Source organism: Gopherus flavomarginatus, chromosome 12, assembly GCF_025201925.1.
Source record: "Gopherus flavomarginatus isolate rGopFla2 chromosome 12, rGopFla2.mat.asm, whole genome shotgun sequence".
NCBI classification, from domain to species: Eukaryota; Metazoa; Chordata; order Testudines; family Testudinidae; genus Gopherus; species Gopherus flavomarginatus.
In genome coordinates this window covers 39,348,525-39,371,490 of record NC_066628.1, presented here as the reverse complement: position 1 = coordinate 39,371,490, position 22,966 = coordinate 39,348,525, and the positions used below count along the sequence as shown (strand labels likewise).

At 56.1% G+C, this 22,966-nt stretch overlaps 1 protein-coding gene across 4 annotated transcripts in view; it reads right to left on the bottom strand.

The window, feature by feature from the left end:
- SPATA20 (spermatogenesis associated 20) overlaps positions 1–22,966 on the bottom strand; it is a 37,492-nt gene that overhangs the window by 2,825 nt on the left and 11,701 nt on the right. For 3 of the 4 annotated variants that reach the window (XM_050920500.1, XM_050920498.1, XM_050920501.1), the window contains 6 exons: positions 22,406–22,598; positions 20,148–20,316; positions 17,610–17,818; positions 16,648–16,847; positions 15,902–16,029; positions 11,892–12,130 (listed from right to left, as the gene is read on the bottom strand). In XM_050920500.1, the coding sequence (XP_050776457.1) occupies positions 11,941–12,130; positions 15,902–16,029; positions 16,648–16,847; positions 17,610–17,818; positions 20,148–20,316; positions 22,406–22,598 (1,089 nt within the window). In that variant the 3' untranslated portion in view covers positions 11,892–11,940. Of the gene's footprint in view, positions 1–11,891; positions 12,131–15,901; positions 16,030–16,647; positions 16,848–17,609; positions 17,819–20,147; positions 20,317–22,405; positions 22,599–22,966 lie in introns of those variants that run through there. The other variant, XM_050920499.1, reaches the window with a different exon arrangement.

The window sequence follows — 22,966 nt, the reverse complement described above, 5'->3', positions numbered from 1 at the left end:
TGAAGGGTGTGGTGATGGGTGGGGCCTGAGGAGGGCTGGGCATGCACTGCTGAGTATCACATGAGAACGTCAGTGTGCATTGATGGGAGCTGTGCAGTGATGGGAGCTGGCATGCAGTAAGGGGTGGTGCCTGGGGGCTTGGTGTGCGGGGAGGGGTACCGCCTGGGGGCTTGGTGTGCGGGGATGGGTACTGCCTGGGGGCTCGGTGTGCAGGGAGGCTACCTTCCGGGGGCTCGGTGTGCAGGGAGGCTACCTTCCGGGGGCTTGGTGTGCAGGGAGGCTACCTTCCGGGGGCTTGGTGTGCAGGGAGGGCTACCGCCTGGGGGCTCGGTGTGCGGGGATGGATACTGCCTGGGGGCTCGGTGTGCAGGGAGGGCTACCGCCTTAGGACTCGGTGTGCAGGGAGGGCTACCGCCTGGGGGCTCGGTGTGCGGGGATGGGTACTGCCTGGGGGCTCGGTGTGCGGGGGTGGGGTGGTGCCTGGGGGCTCGGTGTGCGGGGATGGGTACCGCCTGGGGGCTCGGTGTGCAGGGAAGGCTACGCCTGGGGGCTCGGTGTGCGGGGAGGGGTACCGCCTGGGGGCTCAGTGTGCTCTGTGTGTGGGTGCCTGGGCAGGGTTGGCATGCTGTGGGCAGTAGTGCCCAGGGCTGTGTGTGCAGTGAGGGGCGTTGTGCAAGGGAGCGCTGGCATGCAATGAGGGCTACCGCCTGGGGGCACCATGTACAGTGGGGGGGTGCTTATTCGTATGTGTAGCCGCACAACCCTTCTCTGTTGGCTCCCGGTTGGGAGCAGCCGCACAGGGCCCGTCGTGGTGCTGCGCCATGTACTGGGGCAGTGACTAATTCTGCCGTAAATCCACCCAAGTCCTGTTTACCCGACGAACAAACTGTGATAACAGCGCTGCCGGCAACACCCCTGCTGCCCAGCAGGCTTCAAACTCGCTTCTCTAATTGAGCTCAAACGGTGTTAATCTCTTAAGCCGTGCCAGCTTCCTGCGGGCAGGAGTCAGAGCCGACAGACCCAAGCTGGCCTGAGAGTTAACGCTCCCCTCAGATCCCTGCGACACTCGACAAGGAGCCGATTTCCTAAATGGGGCAGACACTAAATAACCGAGCCCACCTCTCAGGCCAGTGGCTGCATGTCCAGCACCGACTCCCTTTCCCCTGACACCACCTATGGAGCCCAGAGAGGGAGACAAATCTTCCAGCATGCCAGACAGAGGGGGATAAAGCCAGGGGGCCCAGGGCAGAGCAGTGCTGGTGCAGGATGCAATGACACCGGGAGGCTGTCAAACAGTCCAACAACCCTGCCACTGGTGGCTCGTGGCTAAAGCTAAGGCTTTGTCACGGATATTTTAAGTAAAAGTCATGGACAGGTCACAGGCAATAAAGACTTGTCCCTGACTTTCACTAAAAATATGCGTGACAAAATGGGGAGCTGCGGGGGCCGCAACGCCCATGGGAGCCCAGAGCTCCAGGGTCCCCCACCACCTATGGCTCAGAGCAGCGGCGTCCTCCCACTGCCTTGCTGCCTGTGGCTGCTGGGAGCTGCAGGGTACTCCCACAGCCCGCAGTGGCTCAGGGGGCCCCACTGCCCCAGGCAGCAGGGGTACGGCACAGTTCCCAGCCATCAGGGGCAGCGGGGGACCCTGCAGCTCCTACCAGCGGGGGGCTGAAGTCACAGAGGTCCCTAGCAGTCACAGATTCCATGACTTCCACAACCTCCATGACAAAATTGTAGCCTTCATCATGGTTCACATGGCACCTGGGCAATTTTCAAGCCAAAATGCTGATCATCCTTCCCCACCAGAGCCTGCCCTCTCACGCAATGCCCTGACTCTGCTGTCACTCACCCGCTCATTTGCTGTGGGCCAGCACGTGCTGCCAGGGGGCGGAGGGATGTATGTTTTCCCCAGCCAGCCTGTTCTCCAATGCCAGCAAAGGGCCGCGTTCCTGCACTGTCTGCCCAGCAGGCGCCTCATCCCAGCACCCCGGGAATCAGCGTAGATACACTCCTGACACCAACACACGCCTATCACCCTAACCCAGGAACCACTGCACAGATCACACCCACACCCCTGAGCACAGACACACACCTGACACCAACACACACCTCCCGGCCTACCCCAGCAACCACCGCACAGATCACACCCACACCCCTCAGTGCCGACACACTCCTAACACCAACACATGCCTCCCACCCTAACCCAGCAACCACTGCACAGATCACACCCACATCCCTTAGCGCAGACACACACCTGACACCAACACCCCTCCCGCCCTAACCCAGCAACCACCACACAGATTATAGCCACACCCCTCGGCACAGACACACACCAGTACAACCGTACACATCACACAGCAACCATCACACCGATTCCACCACTAATCCCTAAACACACACACACTCCTCAGCAAAAGCACACCCAAACCACCATCATGGATCACATCTGTTCTTAAACACACACACACACAACCACTGACACAACCCTCACACCCTAATGCAGCAAGCACAGCACAGATCATACCAATGCTCCCCGGCACTCACATAAAACACCCTAGAGCAGCAACCACTGCACAGATCACCCCAACTCGTGCTTCCAGACAACACGTCAGCTCCCCACCCCAACCACCGCCTACCTTGCACCCCTTGCACGCCAGAGGCAGGCAAAAATCCCACCCACTGACACACGCTGCACCCCTCCAGAACAGCCCCATCCACATCGTCCTGAGCCTACTTCAAATGCTGCGACCCACACACCTCTCCTAGCTCCTCTGCTAAGGCCCTGGGCTTGCCCCGGACTCCTACCAGCCAGGCCTCAGCCTGCACCGCACAGACCCAGCTAGCCTCCCCCTACTGTCCTCTCTGACATGTCCCAAACTCTCATCCTCACCCCAACAGCTGTACTGCCCCATTCCCCTCCATTTGGGCAGCAGGCCCTCTCATCACACAGCAGCCACTGCTGCCCTCTTACGGACCATCTCTCTCTCCCCGAGCACTTTCCATTCAGCCTGCTCCCATCTGCTCCACAGGGGCCTGGAGCTAGCTGCCCCCTCCCTGAGTGGCAGGGCCTCCTCCCCTGTCTCTGGCTCCACCGCAGGATGGGCATCCTTTCTCTCCCAACCCCTCCTGCCTCTCCCCAGTGCCCCACTGGCTTTGTCTGGAATTAATTCCAGGAGTGATTAATTACCAATTCATATCCAATCTGATATTCATTATTCATTTTCTCGCAGCCTTCCTGAGGTCCTCTGGCTGGGCCAGGACAAAGCAGGGCTGGTGCGCTCGCGCTCCGTGGAAGAGGAGATAATGAAATCCTTCATAATTACCCTGCAGGCCATTAGCAGGCCAGGGAATTAACCCAGGAGCAGGCTCAGGCCCCAGCCTGTGCCATGCCTCTGGCAGTGACTGAAATCTACCTGCCACTGTCAGGACACTGCCATCGGCCCCTAGCACTGGGCAAGATTAGGAGGAAAAGACACCAACGTCTCTTTCCTCCCCAGTTTACCAGCCTCTGCTGGCACAGAGCAGTGGGGAATCCAGGGCATGTTCTCCGAGGGTCAGTGCAAGGAGGGCTGCAGCTCACAGTTGAAAGCTGGACTCCCCACTTCTAGCCAATCAGCAAGAGCCCCACAAGCCTAGTCCATCTTCAGAGTCAGAGGAGACTTCAATGAAGGGCTCCTCCACCCTTTCAGGGAGCACAATACTAGCCACACAACCACATGGGGCAGCCCGAGACCCCCTGGCCTACTGAATGCAGGGACCCTTGAAAGAGTAACAGCAAGAACTGCACAGATGCAGCTTCCTTTTAGCTCAACGCGTGTTACAAGAGTGGGGGTGACTCTAAGAGCAAGTGTCACAGTGGGTAAAGGACCCACATTCTCCGGGGGGGAAACTGAGCCACAAAGCAGGGAAATGACCTGCCCAGTGTCACAGTAAATCAGCAGCAGGTCAGGAACGGGTTGCATGACTCCCAGCTCACTACAACCAAGACGTGTAAGCTGTAAACTCTCTCGTGTAACCATAGCCTAAGTTGTATAGTCTTCTGCTTCACTTCTTGTTCCCAGGCTGCCAGGTAGCATTGCTGATGGCTGCTAAAAAGATGCCGTGCTCTGCCCCAGAGTAGGCTGCACTTTGAAGGGGAGGAGACGTGAGCCTTTAGACCCCACTTCTTCCATCTGTTGGTGAAGTGTCTAAAGATGGGATGAAGGATGCTAGATAAACGAAGGATGCTATCGCTGTTAACCCCTGGTTATCAAGCACCTTGCCCTGAAATGTTACCATATACGTTGTCAGGCCTGAGATTCCAGACGTGGGTCCCTGCTACCCCACCTCAGCACGGCAAAGGGTTAAATGAACACCCTCTTCACAGAGCAATGGCTGCTTCCTTGCCCCGGGTATCCCCCTCGCCCCGCAACACTGGTAGCCAATGTAAATTCACCAGCTCTCTCAATCTCAGTGCTGTTCTTTCACTATGGCAAGGATTTCGCTGTGATGTTTGCAAGGAATTAATTACTGGAACGACCTAGTTAATTACATCAATGCAGCCGAGCCTAGCCCCCAGCAGCCTGCCAGCACTGGGTGGGTGGGCGGGGGCATCACATTGACGTCTCAAACTCCAGACACAGCTGCTCCCCAGAGCTCCCCCGTCTCCAGAGCAAGAGAGGGGTGGAGAAATGGGAGGGGGGCGGGGGCGGAAAGGGCGGAGGTGCCTGTGATGAGTTCTGGGTGAGCGGGCTTCTGAGGGGCAGGGCTGGCGCAACCCATTAGTAGGGCGCTAACATTTGGGGGGCAGCGATTGCAGCAGCCGGATCTTCGACTGCCCCAGCCGTCGGCAGTATTTTGGGCGCAGGATCTTCTGCCACCTCGGTCGGGGGTGCCATTTCGGGGGCGGGACCTTCTGCCACCTAGGGCACCAAAAAAGCTCGCAGCGCTCCTGCTGAGGCGGGAAAAGGCAGTTTGGGCCCAGGCTGCCACACGTCTTGTTGGACAGGAAAGTTGCTCTGGGATCTGAGCATGTCCAAATACTGAGCAGTATGGCTGGAAGGCTTTGCCCCTCCTCTCCTTTAGATGGGGAAAAAGTGACAGTTAACTGCCAAGACGCATAATGGGCTCCACACAGAGGGCAAGAAGCAGACAGGACAGGCAGCAGCGCTGCCCAGCACATCCAGGGGTCCCAGGGGAAAGCCGTGCTGGTGCCCCAGCTCCAGCCCTTCTGGATTTGCCCTCCCCATATTCAACCATGCTCCTCAGTGGGGTTCCACAGGGCTCATGCTCCCTGCTTGCCCTGGGGAGAATGGAGCCCTCCAGCCCACTCCCTGGATGAATCTGGGACTCCGCTCCCACTTCATGGCAAGCCTGTACCCTGGACTAGCTCAATCCTCCCTGCAGGAACTCTCCTGGGGCTGGTTCTCCTTGCCCTGCACTTGGGGCAGGCACGGACACTGGTGCAAAGTGGACACGGACTGCACCCCTTGGTAGTGTTTGCATGGGGGCCAGAGACGGCCTGAGGTGCAAGTGTAACCTGGGGCTCTGTCCCCCTCTAGTGGGCAAGGGAGAGACCGGCCCCTTGAGTCTGCAACCTGCGGCCAGCATAACATCCCATCATTAAACATCTCAGAGCCTTTCACTGCCAAGTCATTCCGCTGAATCCAGCCCCAGCTGGTAATGACTGGAAGTGGCTGGGAAATGAGTTGATGGTCTCAGTCCAGTTCCTGTGGTGACCCGGGACTCACGGGGGCCGTGGAGACTGAGTTAGCAGCATTTCTCTTGTCCTCAGAGGTGGGTTTCTGCAGATCACACCAGAGGCACATGGGCAGGATGGCGTGGGGGAGCTTGGACTGCTGCTGCCTGCACTGCCGATTCTGGGCACAGTAAGAGGACGCCAGCCCTAGGGCTGACAGTCTGGCACCTTTCAGCAGCACAGTGTGTCAAAAGCCCCAGGAGCAGCAAACCCTATCACATCCATGGGACCCAGCAGCATGGAGGCATCTTTCTTCAGGCTCCTGCCTGGAGTTTCCTCGGCACTTAACCTCTCAGCTGCAGCAAGGACAGAGCTGCCTCTCTCCCTCCAGTGGCAGCAGAGACGCCGTGCCTGGCCCCTGCTCTGGCCGCAGCCCCGAGCTAGCAAGTCACAAGGGACTTCAGCTCCGATTCTTCTGCTTTCAGCCCCATTTTATCAAAATGTGAGGGGGCAGCATGGCACCAGATAAGCCCTAGTATGACAATCCAGGAGGTGCTTGTGTTCAGCAGCTCTGTCTCCTTGTCAGCGTCAATTACATGTGGACGAGACAAGATCTTTCAACCTCAGATGGGTGCAGGCCTCTGACATCCTGTCCATTATAGATAGGCTGAGCAGGGCACGGTACCTTGCTCGCTGAAGACACCAGCACTGGGAGAGTCCTTCATGGACCCTGGTCTGTGTAACTTGAGATGTTCTGATCGAAATTTTCCCAAGCTTCAGGCAGGTTGGAATCCAGGGTTCTGGTTTAGGCCCATCCCTATGGAAAACTGACAAGAGCCCCTCTCGCATCCCCAACTAGTAAGAATAGCCAGACTGGGTCAGACCCAAGGTCCATCTAGCCCAGTATCCTGTCTTCTGACAGTGGCCAATGCCAGGTGCTTCAGGGAGAATGAACAGAACAGATAATCATCAAGTGATCCATCCCCTGTCACCCATTCCCAGCTTCTGGCAAACAGATGCTAGGACAGTGGTCCCCAACCTTTTACGTGTGGTGGGCACTGGACCGAGGACTGTGGCCGCTGGACAAGCAGCCACCAAAATCCACAGAGAAGTGGCAACGTCAAGAAGCATCGCCGCCAAAATGCTGCCAAAAAGCAGCGTCATCAAGAGGCAGCATTTTGGCAGCAGTGCTTCTTGACATTGCCGCTTCTCGGCGGCATTTTGGCATCTGCTTGTCCGGCAGCCAGTAGGCGGGTGCACATAGATGCCCCAGTGGGCGCCATGATGCCCACGGGCACCACATTGGGGACCCCTGCGCTAGGGACACCATCTCTGCCCTTGCTGGCTAACAGCCATTGATGGACCTATCCTCCATGAACTTATCTAGTTCTTTTTTGAATCCTGTTACAGTCTTGGCAGTCAGAAGACCTTGGACAGAACCATAAATTCCATTGGAAAATGAAGTTCCATCAAAATCAAAACACTTCACAAAATCATGTTGATTTCATAGAAATTTCATGGTGGAGACAAATCTGGGAAAAAAGTTCTGCCAACGTCAAAGAATCCTGTTTCAGTGTTCTCAAAACAAAAAGTTTTGATTATTTACCCAGGAAGAACTTTTTGCTTCAAAATTTTTTGATTTTTAATTTTATTAGAGATTATGAAATTCAAACAGAAATAGAAACAAAACGTTTCAACTGATCTGAAATGAAGCTTTTCTTCATGGAGAATTCTGAAATTTTTGCATTTTGTTCTGAGTAGAACTTAAACCAAATTTCAAAATCTCGTAATCCTCCTGAAACAGAGTTTCCGTCCTCTGCATAGTGCTACGAATGATATGATCGACAAGTCAGTGCCCCATCCTGATGATGTCACAGTTCACTTCCTGTTCAACAGGCTGTTGTCATTTCCTGTGTGTTCTCCTACATGTCACTGTTCATATCCTGAGTGACACAAGGCTGCTGCCCATTCCTCTGCTTGCATCTCAGCAATGCCATTGGTCTCTTCACTGGCTGTGCTCAGGAACTAGCAACTCATACCTTGCTGTTCTAAAAAGCACTGAACGTTCATTTCAAAGCACAGCCTCTCTGCTGAGGCTGTCCTTATCTCTGGTTTATCAGTCAGTCAGTCTCCAGGGCTTCTCTGCTCTTTTTACTGGAATCTTTTATAGACACATGGAAAGACTCCAAAGCAAGTTATTTCTTCCTGCATTCTGCAAAGTGATTCTAGAGACTGGGATGTGATGCAACAACAGGGAAATAACACATCATGTCAGAGGCAACATTTATTTAGAAGGATAGGGAAGGAGCCTTTTAGTGCCACAATTGTCACTAGGACCCAAATGGGAACCATGCAACAGAACACTAGCTTGTAGTTTAATTCAATATCCATCAGCAAGACTGGAGTCGGATAGAACCACAAAGAGAATAACCCAAATCCAACCCTGCTCAGGCTCCTTTCTATAAGGCAGGAAAAGGGAAGGCCCCAGGAGATCAACAGGAGCACAAGAGCAACAGCTGTTGTTAAAGGATCGGAGGAGGGCACCTGCTCTGGTTCTGCTAACCGATCTCTTAAAAACAGAGATGGCTGCTGGGTTCTTCATGCACTAGTAGTTGCGGCCGACAAACAATTGGGCAAAAAATTCTCAACCTTCCTCCAGTCATCAGCCAAAAACCAACTGTGGTTTCTTACCCTGCTCCCAATCCCACAATCCTTTGAGGTCACAGCCCACAATCCTTTGACAACCCCAGTGACTAGGCCAAACATGGAATGCTCGGGCGGTTGCCAAGGAACCCACACTTTGGTATTTTAACTATCTCCACAAGTCCAGGCTCTGACATGAAACCCATTCAAGGGATCAATGTTCCTCCTGCTCTTTCTTGTCTGGTACTGTGGGGAAGGCAAACCCAAGAGGCAGGGGCACTGGAACGGGTGGAGAGGAGCGAGCGGGGGCCAGGGTCTTGGGGGGAAGAGGCGGCATGGGAGCAGAACCTTGGGGAGAAGGGGCAGCATGAAGGCCGGGCCTCAGAGGGAAGAGGTGACATGCGGCAGGGCCTCAGAGGGAAGGGGTGACATGCGGTAGGGCCTCAGAGGGAAGGGGTGACATGGGGCAGGGCCTTGGGGCAAGGGGTGGGGCAATAGAGGAAAGGCGGTAGGGCAGGTGGGGCCATAGTTCAGGCACAGGTGGCCCTCCCACTTTTAGGGAGCTTCCATTGCCCTGTACCAAGAGGAACAAGAGATATTCCCTCGCCTATCTCTGCAGTGCTGGAGTGAATGTCTCGAACAGCTGGTCTTTGGCTTGCAAAGCTCCATGCTGCAGTTGGAGGCAATTGAATTAAACAGCTAGAAAGGAGGTGAATTTCCTTGCCATTTGATTTGCTCGCGCTCCCCGGTGGGTTTGCCGTCCGAGTCCCCCTTGCAGAACCTGCTCAGGTTGCAGAGAACAAAGGCTGGCACAGCTGTTGAACAGGGAGTAATTTATTAACAGTGGCACCAGAGGACTCCGCCTCCCTCTGCCAACACAGTAGGTTCAATTCCGGCAAAGTGGGTCACTGGCTTTAATCCTTCCAAGGGAGAGAGGGAGGAATAAAGCTGGAACGGAAAGAGACCCTGCAAGCAGAACAAGGACTGGCCCAGGGCACACTGGAGCCATGGGACAGGACAGCCTGTCATGAAGCCAGCACCAGAGAGATGCTGGAGCCAGCAGGAGAAGAACAGGCTCTGGGCAACAAGGAGCCACGTTCCCTTCATTACACCTCCCCACCTCCTGTGCACGCTCTGGCATGCGGCTGGGCATGTGACTCCTGCTCAGGCATGCAGCTGAGTGTGCAACACCTGGCACTAGTGCACCGGCGTGGGGCTGGGCGTGCAACTCCTGGCACTACTGCTCTGGTGTGCGACTCCTGGCACTAGCACTTCGGCGTGTGGCTGGGCATGCGACTCCTGGCACTAGCGCTCTGGCATCCAGCTGGGCGTGTGACTCCTGGCACTAGTGCTCCGGTGTGCGGCTGGGCGTGTGACTCCTGGCACCAGTGCTCCCGTGTGCGGCTGGGCGTGTGACTCCTGGCACTAGTGCTCCGGTGTGTGGCTGGGCGTGTGACTCCTGGCACTAGTGCTCCGGTGTGTGGCTGGGCGTGTGACTCCTGGCACTAGTGCTCCAGTGTGTGACTCCTGGCACTAGTGCTCCGGTGTGTGACTCCTGGCACTAGTGCTCCGGTGTGTGGCTGGGAGTGTGACTCCTGGCACTAGTGCTTCGGCGTGTGGCTGGGCATGTGACTCCTGGCACTAGTGCCCTGGCATCCAGCTGGGCGGGTGACTCCTGGCACTAGTGCTCCAGTGTGTGGCTGGGAGTGTGACTCCTGGCACTAGTGCTTCGGCGTGTGGCTGGGCATGTGACTCCTGGCACTAGCGCTCTGGCATCCAGCTGGGCATGTGACTCCTGGCACTAGTGCTCCAGCGTGTGACTTCTGGCACTAGTGCTCCAGTGTGTGGCTGGGAGTGTGACTCCTGGCACTAGTGCTTCGGCGTGTGGCTGGGCATGTGACTCCTGGCACTAGCGCTCTGGCATCCAGCTGGGCATGTGACTCCTGGCACTAGTGCTCCAGCGTGTGACTTCTGGCACTAGTGCTCCGGCGTGCGGCTGGGGATGTGACTCCTGGCAATAGTGCTCCGGCGTGTGACTGGGCGGTGACTCCTGGCACTAGTGCTCCGGTGTGCAGCTGGGTGTGTGACTCCTGGCACTAGTACTCCGGTGTGCGGCTGGGTGTGTGACTCCTGGCACCAGTGCTCCGGTGTGTGGCTGGGAGTGTGACTCCTGGCACTAGTGCTCCGGCGTGTGGCTGGGCATGTGACTCCTGGCACTAGTGCCCTGGCATCCAGCTGGGCGTGTGACTCCTGGCACTAGTGCTCCAGCGTGTGACTCCTGGCACTACTGCTCCAGTGTGTGGCTGGGCATGCGACTCCTGGCACTGGCGCTCCGGCATCTGGTTGGGCATGTGACTCCTGGCATTAGGGCTCTGAACTGCTGCTGTCAGAGATGAACCCAGTCCAGCTGTTCACAGCTACAAACTTTCTTCTCCTTTGGCACTGACCCCGTCCCTTCTCTTCTGCCCTGTTTTGTTCAGCTCGACATGTTACCAAGTAAGCAAGCTGTCAATCAAAGGGGCAGAGACACTGCCAGCTGAATGTGACAGCTGCCATGGGGTCCAGCTGTCATGCTGTTCGGAGGGATTTATGCCTCTTCTACAGCAATCCGACAGCTCCACTCCCATCTCCAGGCAGCAACGCTGCGGCTCCTCCAGGGCCCCAGCCGGGGTGCTCAGTGCTCCTTCCCAGCCACGGCAGGGCTGACATAGCCACACAGCCCTAATCAGGAGTGATGAATCAATTCCGTTCCACTGGGAGAGCAGAACATGAGGTGAACGATGGGAAGATGTTACACCTCGTACTCACTCTCCACAGGGGAATGCCTTAAAATACAGTCACTGCTAACTGCAAGGAACAGCCACGCGCCAGGGGCTTGTTTAACATCTAAAGGGATTGCATCCAACATGCGGGTGAATGACAAACCCCCTGTCAAAGGCAACTGCTCCGCGCAGAGCTGACTGCCCTCAGCCCATAGCATGGACAGCACAACGCACTTGGGGGTGAGGAAAATGGGGGCAGCATTGGGCTCATGGGAACTCCTGGACCTTAGAGTGGATGCATGGATCTTGGTCTTGGGGGCTGGGGCTGAGGGAGGCTCTAAGGGAGGTATGGGGATTCGAATGGCTGGAAGAGGACATTAGGCTCGGGGGGAACGGGGGTGTTCCTGGCACAGGAACTGAGGGATCAGAGGAGCTTCTGGGGGAGTTTGCAGGGTTCCAGTTGAGGGCATGGGGCTGAGAGCGAAGACGATGTTGCACTTCCAGGCCGAAGTTGTGTTGCTGAATTCAGTAACCTAGATACATGTGCAATTCAGTGCTGGCAGCTGGGCCAGGTACGTCCGCCCTGGAACAAGTGTCTCTCTCTCTGGGAGCCCCGTTTAAACACACATGCTGCATTGTAACAATTCATTTCCCGGGAACGGGCTGACAGAAAGAGCCTCTGCAGCCATTTCTCTGTGTCAGGAGAGACGCCCGGGGAGTGGTATTCACGCTCCTTGCCTCTCAAGCTGATAAACAAGGCACAGCATCTGGAGGGCGTGTGGAGAAAGTAGGGCACCCCTTTAAAAGAGAGGCAGGGATGGCGGGGGGGGAAGAGTGGGTGGGGGAGAAAAAGCATCAGGAATCCAGCAGGCTGCAGAGAGCCAGCGCCAGGTGTGATGAGAGGCAGGGAAGCAGAACCAGCCTGTGTGCCCGGCGGCTGTCTGGCAGGTTGTGGAGAGGGTACCTTGTTTGGAGTGAAGACGGAGTGGACACAGCGGAGCAGATCTTTAGTATCTTCTCCTTCTGGGGCGCCGCAGATAACAACCTGTCCACAGAGAAAGGAATGCAAAGGTAAATGGAACCAGACTGTAAATGGAATCACATCAGGATGGCTCCCCACATCTATTTACACCAGCTGCAGATCTGCTCCACTGGCTCTTCTCTCTCACTAACAGGATCCCAAAGCGCTTCGCCTAGGAACCGACAGACAAACTATTCAGGGATCGCTTCCCCCATCACTGAAATGCAGCCACTTTTGGGGCGGAACGAAGCAGCTGTTTAACATCACTCAGCAAGGCTACCGCAAACATTTCGGGCGAGCCACGAAAAAGATCTCGTTCAACTGAACCTGCAGGAGGAATCTGGGCCACAGAATATAATTCCAAGATAGAATCTGGTCAGGAAACTGGAGCCACCACGCACAAAGAGCCCTTGAGGGCATCGCTGAGCACAAAGGGGAGAGGGATAGCTCAGTGGTTTGAGTGTTGGCCTGCTAAACCCAGGATTGTGAGTTCAATCCTGGAGGGGGCCAGTTGGGGATTGGTCCTGCTTTGAGCAGGGGGTTGGACTAGATGATCTCCTGAGGTCCCTTCCAACCCTAATAATCTAAGAGATCAGGGCTCCCATTGTACGTCTCACCTGACAGACAGCACCGTCAGTAGCAAAGGGCCTCTTAGCCTGGGGCTGTGGGGACACTGGTTCAGTATTGACTCAAGGGGACGGCATCCACTACTGAATCAGCAACACAGAATCTGAGGGCTGGAAGGGACCTCAGGAGGTCATCTAGTCCAACCCTCTGCTCAAAGCTGAACCTTGGGTTCCCACATGCTAGCACTGGCTTGGCTTAGCCAGGCAGGATCACCCCATAAGGTGGGGTAGGGTGTGCAGGCCAGATGGAGATGGGAGAAAATAACATAAGAACAGCCATACTGGGTCAGACCTAAGGTCCATCTAACCCAGTATCCTGTCTACCGACAGTGGCCAATGCCAGGTGCACCAAGGGAAATGAACAGAACAAGTAATCATCAAGTGATCCATCCTGTCGCCCATTCCCAGCTTCTGGAAAACAGAGGCTAGGGACACCATCCCTGCCCATCCTGGCTAATCCTCCATGAATTTATCTTGTTCTTTTTTGAACCCTGTTAGTGTCTTTGCCTTCACAACATCCTCTGGCAAAGAGTTCCACGGGTTGACTGTGCATTGTGTGAAGAAATACTGCCTTTTGTTTGTTTTAAACCAGCTGCCTATTAACTTCATTTGATGGTCTCTTGTTCTTGTGTTATGAGAAGGAGTAAATAACACCTCCTTATTTACTTTCTCCACACCAGTCATGATTTTAAAGACCTTTATCATATCCCCTTTAGTTGTCACTTTTTCCAAGCTGAAAAATCCCACTTATTAATCTCTCCTCACATGGAAGCTAAGCATACCCCTAATCATTTTTGTTGCCCTTTTTTGAACCTTTTCCAATTCCAATATATCTTTTTTGAGATGGGGCAACCACATCTGCATACAGTATTCAAGATGTGGGCGTACCATGGATTTATATAGAGGCAACATGATATTTTCTGTCTTATTATTTATCCCTCTCCTAATGATTCCCAACAATCTGTTTGCTTTTCTGACTGCCGCTGCCCACTGAGTGGATGTTTTCAGAGAACTATCCACAATGACTCCAAGATCTCTTTTGTGAATGGTAACCGCTAATTTAGACCCCATCATTTTATATGTATAGTTGGGATTATGTTTTCCAATGTGCATTACTCTGCATTTATCAACACTGAATTTCATCTGCCTGTAGTGGGGCAGTAACCCGCCTTCTGCCCTGAAGGGCCTTAAAACAGTTCTGAAAGAGGGCTGTGGCAGGGAACCAGTAAGAATAGGCTTACTGGGGGAAGTAGCCCAAGGCTGGGCGTTGAACTACATCAGCACGGAGCAGGCAGGAATCCAAGTCACTGTCATTAAGAAAAGCAGGATACCCTGGAGCGAGTGGCACTGCCTTTTGCTCGCCTCTCCTGTGTGCTTGCTGCCGGGTCAGTGTGGCCCCAGGAGTGCCGGCTCCCCTGCTCGAGAAGGCTCTCTCCCTACAGTGAATTAGCAGCCCCAGGTTCTTCTAAGCATTACAAGCGAGCCAAGCAGGGGGGTCAGTCAAGACTGACTTGATACCTGTGTACACATGCATGCGCCCTCTGCTTTCAGCCTGCTCAGCAAGGAGGAGTCTCCTGCACACTAACCTGGGGCGTGACACGAGCATATCAGGGCTCAGCAGCCTGCTCTGCCCTTTGGAAGGAATATCCTGGATAGCAATGCTCAGCCCTCACCCAGCCCTCAGCACCACCACAAGGTCTTCTGCTTTCTAGCTAGCCCACCTGTCTGCCCTGCCCCTTATTAGAGATCTCAAGGAGAGAAAGGATGAGGGGAGGGCAGGGTATCAGAGAGACCAGGGAAGGGGAGGGGCGGGCAGGGGGTAAGACAGATACCGGGGGAGAGGCAGACCAGAGGAGGAGAGGGGCGGGGAGGAGGTATGACAGAAACCAGGGGAGAGGCAGACCAGGGGAGGGGAGGGGCAGGAAGGGGGTATCAGAGACCAAGGGGTATCAGACGGACCATGGCAAGGGGCAGTTCTAGGTGGGGCCTACGTATCAGAAAGCAGAGGGACACAAGGAACTGTAGCGAGAGGAAGGCATCCAAGTCTGGTGACTGGATTCATGCTGTTTCAATTGTTCTTCACTTCCTGTCCCAAACTGCTTTGTAGTGCTGCTGAGTGCTGTCTCCCTGCTGTTGTGTGGCACCCCAGAGGTAGCTGCATGTCAGTGATGGGGAAATGACCCTTTCCTTCCCCTGCGGTAAGCAGCATTTTGGGATCCCCGTGCTATGGGCTCGCTCATCCTTGTGATTCATTCATCTCCGCCTTGCCCCTCCCCTCTCACCCATCTAGTCTGCCTACAGGCAGAGAGTAGAAAGCCTGCAAAGGACCAAACCAACCAGAAACAGATGGAGAAGCAAAGGAGTTCATGGAACGGTCACGGGGCAATTTCAGAGTCACTCCTAGTCAGTCACTTATGGTACCAGCCTAATCCGACTCCTGGGGATACACACAGCAGAATTGCCACCAGTTGTTCCCGAATGGGGAAGCCGTGGCCCGTGGCTGCACACACGCTCCAGCCAGCTAGGGGCTCCGAAGGGCACTGCTCTCTCTCCCCTCCCTCCCGGGGGCTTTCTGCGGGATGCAAGGGTATGTCCTACAGCCCTATACACCCTAATATCCCCACAGGAGCTGCCAGGCAGACAACTCCATCCCTTCCCCAGGGTACATGCCACCAGCCACAAACCAATGTGCCTCCGCTGGGGAGTGGCTGCCTCGCCACCCAGCCAGCCCAGGGCAACAAGGGCACCAGCAATTCAGACTAAGCCTGCACAGCTTCTCGCACAAGCCCCCAGCCATTCAGACACTGCCCTCCCTCACCCCTGGCGATCTGACAGAGTGGAGAGGCATGCCTAAGGACCCCTGTCTGCACAGAGAGGCTCGGTACGTAGGCTGCATAACTGAAGAGAGGAAGCCTGGCTCGTGTTTAGAGGGCGGGATTCCTGGTTTGTGGTGACTTCACCACTCTGGGACTCAGCGTTCCCCTGCTGTGGACTGGGGATGGTGGTCCCTTGCGTGGGAGCAGTGAGATTCCACGACTGCTTGTATGGTGCTCTGGAATCCACAGACAGACAGCACAGTGCATGGGTAATACTCCTCTAGCGAGGCTTCAAACCCAGCCATCCTCCCGAATCCTAACCACTCCACGGGGCAGCGGTGCCCAGAAATCACCTGGAAGAGGGCAGGAACAATGGGCCCAGACACACAGCCAGCCCTTCAGAAGCCAAATCCAGGCAGATCTCAGTCCCTCTGCCTTGTGCTGTCACTTCCCAGCACTGCGGGATTCTCCCTTGTAAGAGCTGGCTTGGAACACAGCAATTCAGCAGCACAAAGAGAGACACAATTAAAGCAAGGGAAAGCAGGAGGGAGAGACGCCGCCCCCGATCTGCCCATGACCTGCATTCGATCCTAAAGCCACTTAAGGACAAGGATGACAGGCATGTTCTTACCACCGGATTGCTTTCATCTGACTCTGCCATACACCAGGGCTGGGACAGCGCTCCAAAGAGGGCTATCTCCGTTCCGGCATCTCCCCTCCCAAATACACACACGTGCACAGCAACACTCGGGCATGCACATGCACAAACGCACACCGCAAAACCACCAGATACAGAGGCACACATGTGCATGCATTCGTGCCCAAACACACAGGCCCATAGATACACAAGCGCACACATATGCACAAATACACACAACCGTGCATAAACACACACACAAATCCAGATGCACACCCAGACACAAAGACATGTGCCTATGGGCAAGAGCAAACTCACACAGACACCGCCATCCCCTCTCTTAGATCCCCCGGCGCCCCGAACATATGAGGGAGGGGCCTCTACGCTAGGACAGAGCAGGACGTGCTGGGGGAGCAGCAGGTGAGTCTCTGACTGCAGAGATCCACTGGCCAAACTCCTTACCTGTTTGAGAGTGCGGTGAAAGGCCACGGTGGCTTGGGCCATCTCTGGCAGGGCCACGGGGATCTTCAGCAGCCTCTCCGAGAAGGCAGCCAGGATCTGCCCGGCTTTCTCCACCCACTCCATGTTGCCAGAGTAACAGGCTGCCCTGAGCAGGTTAGCAACAGCCACGGAGTTGGCACTGGGCTCCACGCCATCTTGATCTACAGGGAGACAAGAGCCTGTCAGCCAAGCCACCCAGTGACCCCTGGGTGCAGCACTCGCCATGGGGACACGGCTGCCTGGCATGCCAGCAGGACGCCGCTGAAGGAGCATGTCAGCATGCTAGGTGTCAGGGCCGGGCACCGCTCAGCCTCTCCAGGGCTGCTGCTCTGAGATGCACTCTGGGCAGATGTCTGAGAGGCTGCTGCCTTGAGACCTAGGCCACAGACAAAGCATGAAAGATCCCGGGGCTGGGAAATCTTTCCCTGGGCCCTGTCTCAACTTCACCATGGAGAGATCAAACCCAGGCTGCTTGTTAAAAGACATTACCAAGGCCCCCAGCAACTCACGGCAGCAGAGTAGTGGCCTGCACTGCCACGCTGGAGACCCAGGCTCCAAGCTGACTGGGATGGTCACTGTCTAAGCTGGGAAAGCTACAGAGAATTCCCATGATAGCCTGCAAGGACCTCTGCAACCAAGCAATGACTAATGTGACGCTCTGCATATCAGCTCCTCCTTGTGAGCCAATGCCCGGCACCACCACACAAAGCACTGCTGGAGTAGGACTCTGCTGCTTCTGGGGTATCCCACTCTCCGCTTCTTGATGAAACGATGACTACAACTAAAGAAAATGACAGCCTGGCTTCTTGTAGGTCCTACACATAAACACCACTGTGCCCAGCATGACCTTATGATGAGTTCTCAAGACTTCCTCATTCTCAACTTGAGTCTAGGGGCCCAGCCCGGCTCCACGAGGCACTTACCATCCTTCAAGCGGAGGAGCAGAGAGGAGTCCCCAGCCTCGCTGGAGAAATACGCAAAGCCTTTGGAGTCCCAGAAGAGCTCGTCTTGTTTGCGCTGGAGCTGCACGGCCCACTCCAGCCAGCCCTGGTTCAGTGAGGCCTCGTAAAGGTCAAAGAGCGCCTGGATCACAAAGACATAATCCTCCAGGAAGCCCTGAATGGGAACAGCACTGCAAAAACAGTCAGGGAAGGGAGGGACAGAAAAACATGAGATCCACCACACTGGAATGGGTCTGTGGTCCCTGTAAACACTGGAAGGCAGATGATCCCTCCTCCCGTGGAGCACGCTGCTGGGGAACACTGCCCCATGCAGTGGGGGGTCTTCCGAAGCCCAGCTTGTGGTCAGCTTATGACCTGAAGGATATTGGGCCAGATCTTCAGCTAGTGCAGACTGACTTTACTGGAGCTAAGCCAGTTTACACCAGCTGAGGATCTGGCCCGTCATTTGTAACCTGATACCCTCTTGCTGGCACATGGCCCCCAGCCATCTCCCACATGACTAGCAAAGTACCAACCTGGATATGGAAACAGATACAAAGGGCCGGATCCTCTGCCTTCACAAGGTCAGATCCCCTCAATTCCCGCTGAAATCAGTGAGAAAGGAGGGTGCTCAGCACTGCTGAGGACCAGACTGTCTCCCAAAACAGAAGCCCCAGTGCTGGGGAGGGTGAATGGAACATGGTTAGGGACCCATCTCCCTGGCCTCACATTCACACTCCAAACCGCCTCCAAGCCTGGAGCCCTGCCAGGCAAACACATGTGCAGTCCGTCCCACGCTGCAGTCAGTCGTTAGCCAGGCAAATAACCTTCCATTCAAACTGTCTTCCTCCCTGTTGACACACGCCTAATTTGTGTTTGCCCAGGAGAGCGCAGTGGCAAGGAAGGAAGAAGTGAAGGGGGGGCAAGGGGCTCATCCAGATTGTGGAGCTACTGGCGTCTGTTGTCACAGTTGTCCCATTGTTTCATCGGCGCTGCTGACAAATATTAAGAAAGTGCCCATCGCTGGGGTGCTGTGCAGCTCCGAGCGTGCAGCAGCTCCGAGCGTGCAGCAGCTCCGAGCGTGCAGCAGCTCCCTTGCGCCTGGACTCCAAGGGGGCCTGCATGTACTTCGTGAGGGTCTGTGCAGGTACCATGGCCACACTTGTATCTGATGTGCATGGTCCTTGCACATGTGTGCACCGTATACACTGACGTGTGTGTGTGTGCTCGTAGGCACGGGCACATGTGTGTGTGTGTGTGTGTGTGTGTTCACGTCTGGGCCTGCCCCTGCCTACACTCTCTGTATGTCTACACCATGTGTTGGGGTGTGCGTCACTCTGGAGGTGCGTGTAACAAACACAACAAGGCCTCCTAGATGCCAGTAGGGGTCGCCAATGGGATGATCTGTCACAAAAGCACGTGCCCCTCCTGCATAAGCTAAACTAGAACCTTTTGCCACCAGTGGGTGGCTGAGAGGGGCCAGCCACTAGAGGGAGGCATAGTCAAAGGTACGGCACACGGTGCGGGAGGCTAGCGAGGTAGTAGGGGATTCAGCAGAAGCTGTTTGGAGCAGGGCCTTTGAGTGTTTCCCTCTGGGCAGCAACTAGCGCTGGCCCTTGATAAACGGAGCTTTGTTACCGATCCTGTCCAATCTCGATCTGTGCATAGACTGGCGCTTACAGTGCTCAGCCCCAGCTGCCATTCTGCAGGCAGCAGGGGAAGAAGGCATCTTCAAATGGTAAAGATAAGAAAGAGCCGGGAGAGGATTTGACCTTAATTCCTCTGAGCTCTCTTGGGAGCCCATCTACCCTGAGCTGAATCAAGCTAACCTCAAACACAGATACGGGAAACAGACCTGCCCCAGGCTCTGGCAGCATCTGCCCCTCTGAGCAGAACCCCAGCCCCGAGGGGGCAGGCGGACTGAGAGCTGAACGGACCCACAGGCAGATGGCTGCATGGCCATACGGACAATGGACCAGACAGACCTCCGGACAGAGGGTCCCTCCAGCTGTGCAGAGTTGTCTGGACTTGCCACGCCAGCGTGGCCTGGCTGGGACCCTGCTTCTCAGTCTCTCCTCTGCTCTCTTGTTCCAACGCTGAAGCCGACCAGCCAGTCCGCGAGACCAGTGGCAACATCCTGCAGCACCAGCCAACGTCAGCCTCCCGCTCCCTGGCAGCAGGGTGGGGGGAAACCCAGAAGGGCCGGGAGTGCAGTCCACGAGGCGTGTAGTCATGGCGACCCCTTTGGCAGCCTGCAGGCTGGGCAGCGTGAGGGCTCCCAAGGGGAAGGCTGGGGGCTGTGAACGGAGTGGAGGACACTCAGAGGGACGCAAAAAACCTGCTCCTCACGGAAACCGGAGCCTAGACACCACAGCAATGGCCACCTTCCAAATGCAGCAGAACAGATGAGGCAGATTAAAGAGACAGACAGACTGACTGGACAGACAATCGGCCTCCTTAGTTCTGTGCCGATACCCTCTCCCACCCAACGCCGTGCTGAGCGACTTCTCCCGCACTCACTTCTGCTCCACCGAGCTGCCTTTGCCCCGGTAGCAGCTCCGCAGCAGCCTGCCGCTGCTGACATCGAACAGGTGGCCTCGCAGGAAGTCAGCTGCCCGCCCGGCCCGGCTGACGTACTCCTCCTTGCCGAGGATCATCCCGCTCTGAGCGAAGCCCGAGATCATCAGGCCTGCACGGGTCAGAGAGAGAACAGAGCCTCACTCAGGCTGCAACTGGGACCGTTTACTGACCAACCAGCTCCACCCCTTTGTTTAAACAGCCCGCCTGGAGCTTCGCTTTGCTGAGCTCGAAGCCAGGCTGAACGCAGGACAGGCCACAGCCCCTGACAACCAGCGTAAGCCACTGAGAACATCACATCTCATCAGAGTGGCACCTGACAGGAAAAACGCTCCGAAATGCCCCTTTGGTGGAATACGGAGTCTCTCCCACCTGCAGTACCCCAGCCAGGCCGTGCGGTCACGACAGACAAGCACAGCAGCCCTCTGACTCCAGGAGAGCTCACATGCAGCCTGATTCATTGGGAGGGAACGCCGGTCAGGACAGAGGTTACTACCTACCATGGGACCCCTGGGCTCGTACCAGCCATACACAGACACCTGGCCCCTCCACCCCCATGCCAGCCAGCAGTCAGTGCTGGCCGTGGGCTCTGATCCTAGCCTGAGACTTGAATACGTGACATCTCAGCCCCACTGCGCCACACAGACACTTTTGACAGTTTACACGGGTTAAGGAGCCTCTACAAAGGCGGCCCTGAAAACCAGAGAAAGGTTCTGCTGTCCCCTGCTGGCAAATGGGAGAAGCGTCTCGGCAAGCAGTCCTGAGTGCCCCTTCCCTGGGTTTGCTCGGTTATAACCCTGCCACTCTCAGAGAAACACTCAGGGCTGGGAGGCGGAGAGCCTCAGAGAGGGAGTATCTCCGCAGCACCTGGGAAGAAAGGCGATGCCTGCGTCAGGCCTGCAGGAGAGGCGGGGCACTGTCCTGCCAGATGCCTTCCCAGGAGGGAGACTGCACCTTGCCCATGCTCCCAGGAGGGCCTCTCAGCTTGACCCAGGGCGCTGGAGATGCCCCAGAGGTGAAGAAAGGTCACAGTCCAACAGACGGAGAGCAGAGCCCAGCAGGGACCATCAGCAGGAGAAGGGGTCTGAGGGGTGGGTGGAGGGGAAGCCATGGACAGTCAGGGAGGGGATGCCAGAGGCTGGGGAAGGGGAAGGCGGGCTAGGGGCTAGAGGGGAGGAAAGAGAACAAAGGGCAGAGGGCCGGCCGGACGTAGCCCTGCCTGGAATGGAGCCGCCTTGCTGCTGAGCTACCAGCCCACGACGTCTTGGCAGGGTCGGCTCTCGGCTGTGAAGTAACAAAGGCAGGGACCCCTCGAGCAATCGCCCCTCACCTGTGTGCGCCCAGGATGCCCCAGCAGCCTGACATACCTCCCACCCCCACATTGGAAGGCTCTGCAGGTCCCCAGACCATCCCCTGCAGGGACTGGCAGGCCAAGAGGCAGAGCCGAAGGCCAAGCCCAAACAGTGAGCAAGGGAGGGAATTCAGCCATGACCGTGGCCTAAAGGCACTGAACTCGGGGTCCAAAAGGGACTCTAGGCTCTGCACTGCCTCCCGCTGGCTGGGCCCGAGACTGCTCTACGCCCTGGGTATCTCCCCGTCTCATTTCTTGCAGCACCTCCTGGTGTCTGGGACAATTCATTCAAAGAGCCCTCCCTCAAACCACTCTCTCAGCTGATCTCAGTATCTGGATGGGCTGCCCGCTCCTGGGCAGATGAGACTATAGCAGCGCAGGGTTAGAGCACAAGGCCCCTGCTCCTGGAGTCATGTGATAACAGCCAAATCTCAGCTTTCATTTAAAAAAAAATAGTAAGCTCCTAGCCCTTGGGGTTGTGGAGAAAAGCTTGACCATGTGACCCAAGTGTGGCTGACGCTTGCCTGAGTCTGCACCCAGCCTGAAACAACAGCTCAGAGAGGTGTGAGCTGGCCCAAGCCCACCGAGTGAAGTGTGGAGCCATGTGGTGGGGGCAGTGCCCCAGTGCAGTGGGGGGCAAGGGAGGTCCCCTGTCATGGGGTGGGCCTAGGACCTCAGATTCTGTAATCCAGCCCTGGACCATGGTTACTCTCCAGAGATTTAGACAAGGCCTCTTGGCTGCTTCTGTAGCCAGAGCATTTGGGGACGCGAGCCCAGCACTGGCTGCACGTGACTCCCCGCGAGTCGTGTGCACCTTTCATGCCCAGCAATTCCCCTGAGCCCTTCTCACCGTTCCAGGACGCCAGCATCTTGGTGTCCAGATGTGGGCGTGGTCGGTGACCCCGGGCTTCGCAGAGACGCTCTCTGCTCTTCGCCAGCATCATCTTGAGCTGTTCCAGGCCCAGCCCGAACCTGGCTGCCGTCAGCTCCAGGGAATACTGCACAATCAGCACGTTCTGCCCCCTCAGCTCCTTGTGCGGGTCCTGAAACGAGGAGCCAGCAGCATCACACCTCCCACCTCATGGACCAGATGAGGCTGCACCACTGGCCAGACCTACACTCGTGCTCTCCAGGAAACTTCCTATCACACTGAGGAACAGCCAGGACGGCCTCCCATCACAAACTCAAGTAGGTGACTGTGTCCTACCCCCAGGGTGGCTCTCTCCAGGGACCCCTAGCTAGCAGTACCTCCCTCCCCAGGCCCCAGCAGCCAGCACCACTCCCCCCCCCCAGTATCCCCAGCCGCCAGTGCGGATTCCTCCCAATAACCACAGCTATCAGTGTGACTAACAGCCAATATTTCCACATGATGTCTTCCCAGTATCCTCAGCTGCTAGAGACATTTTCTCCC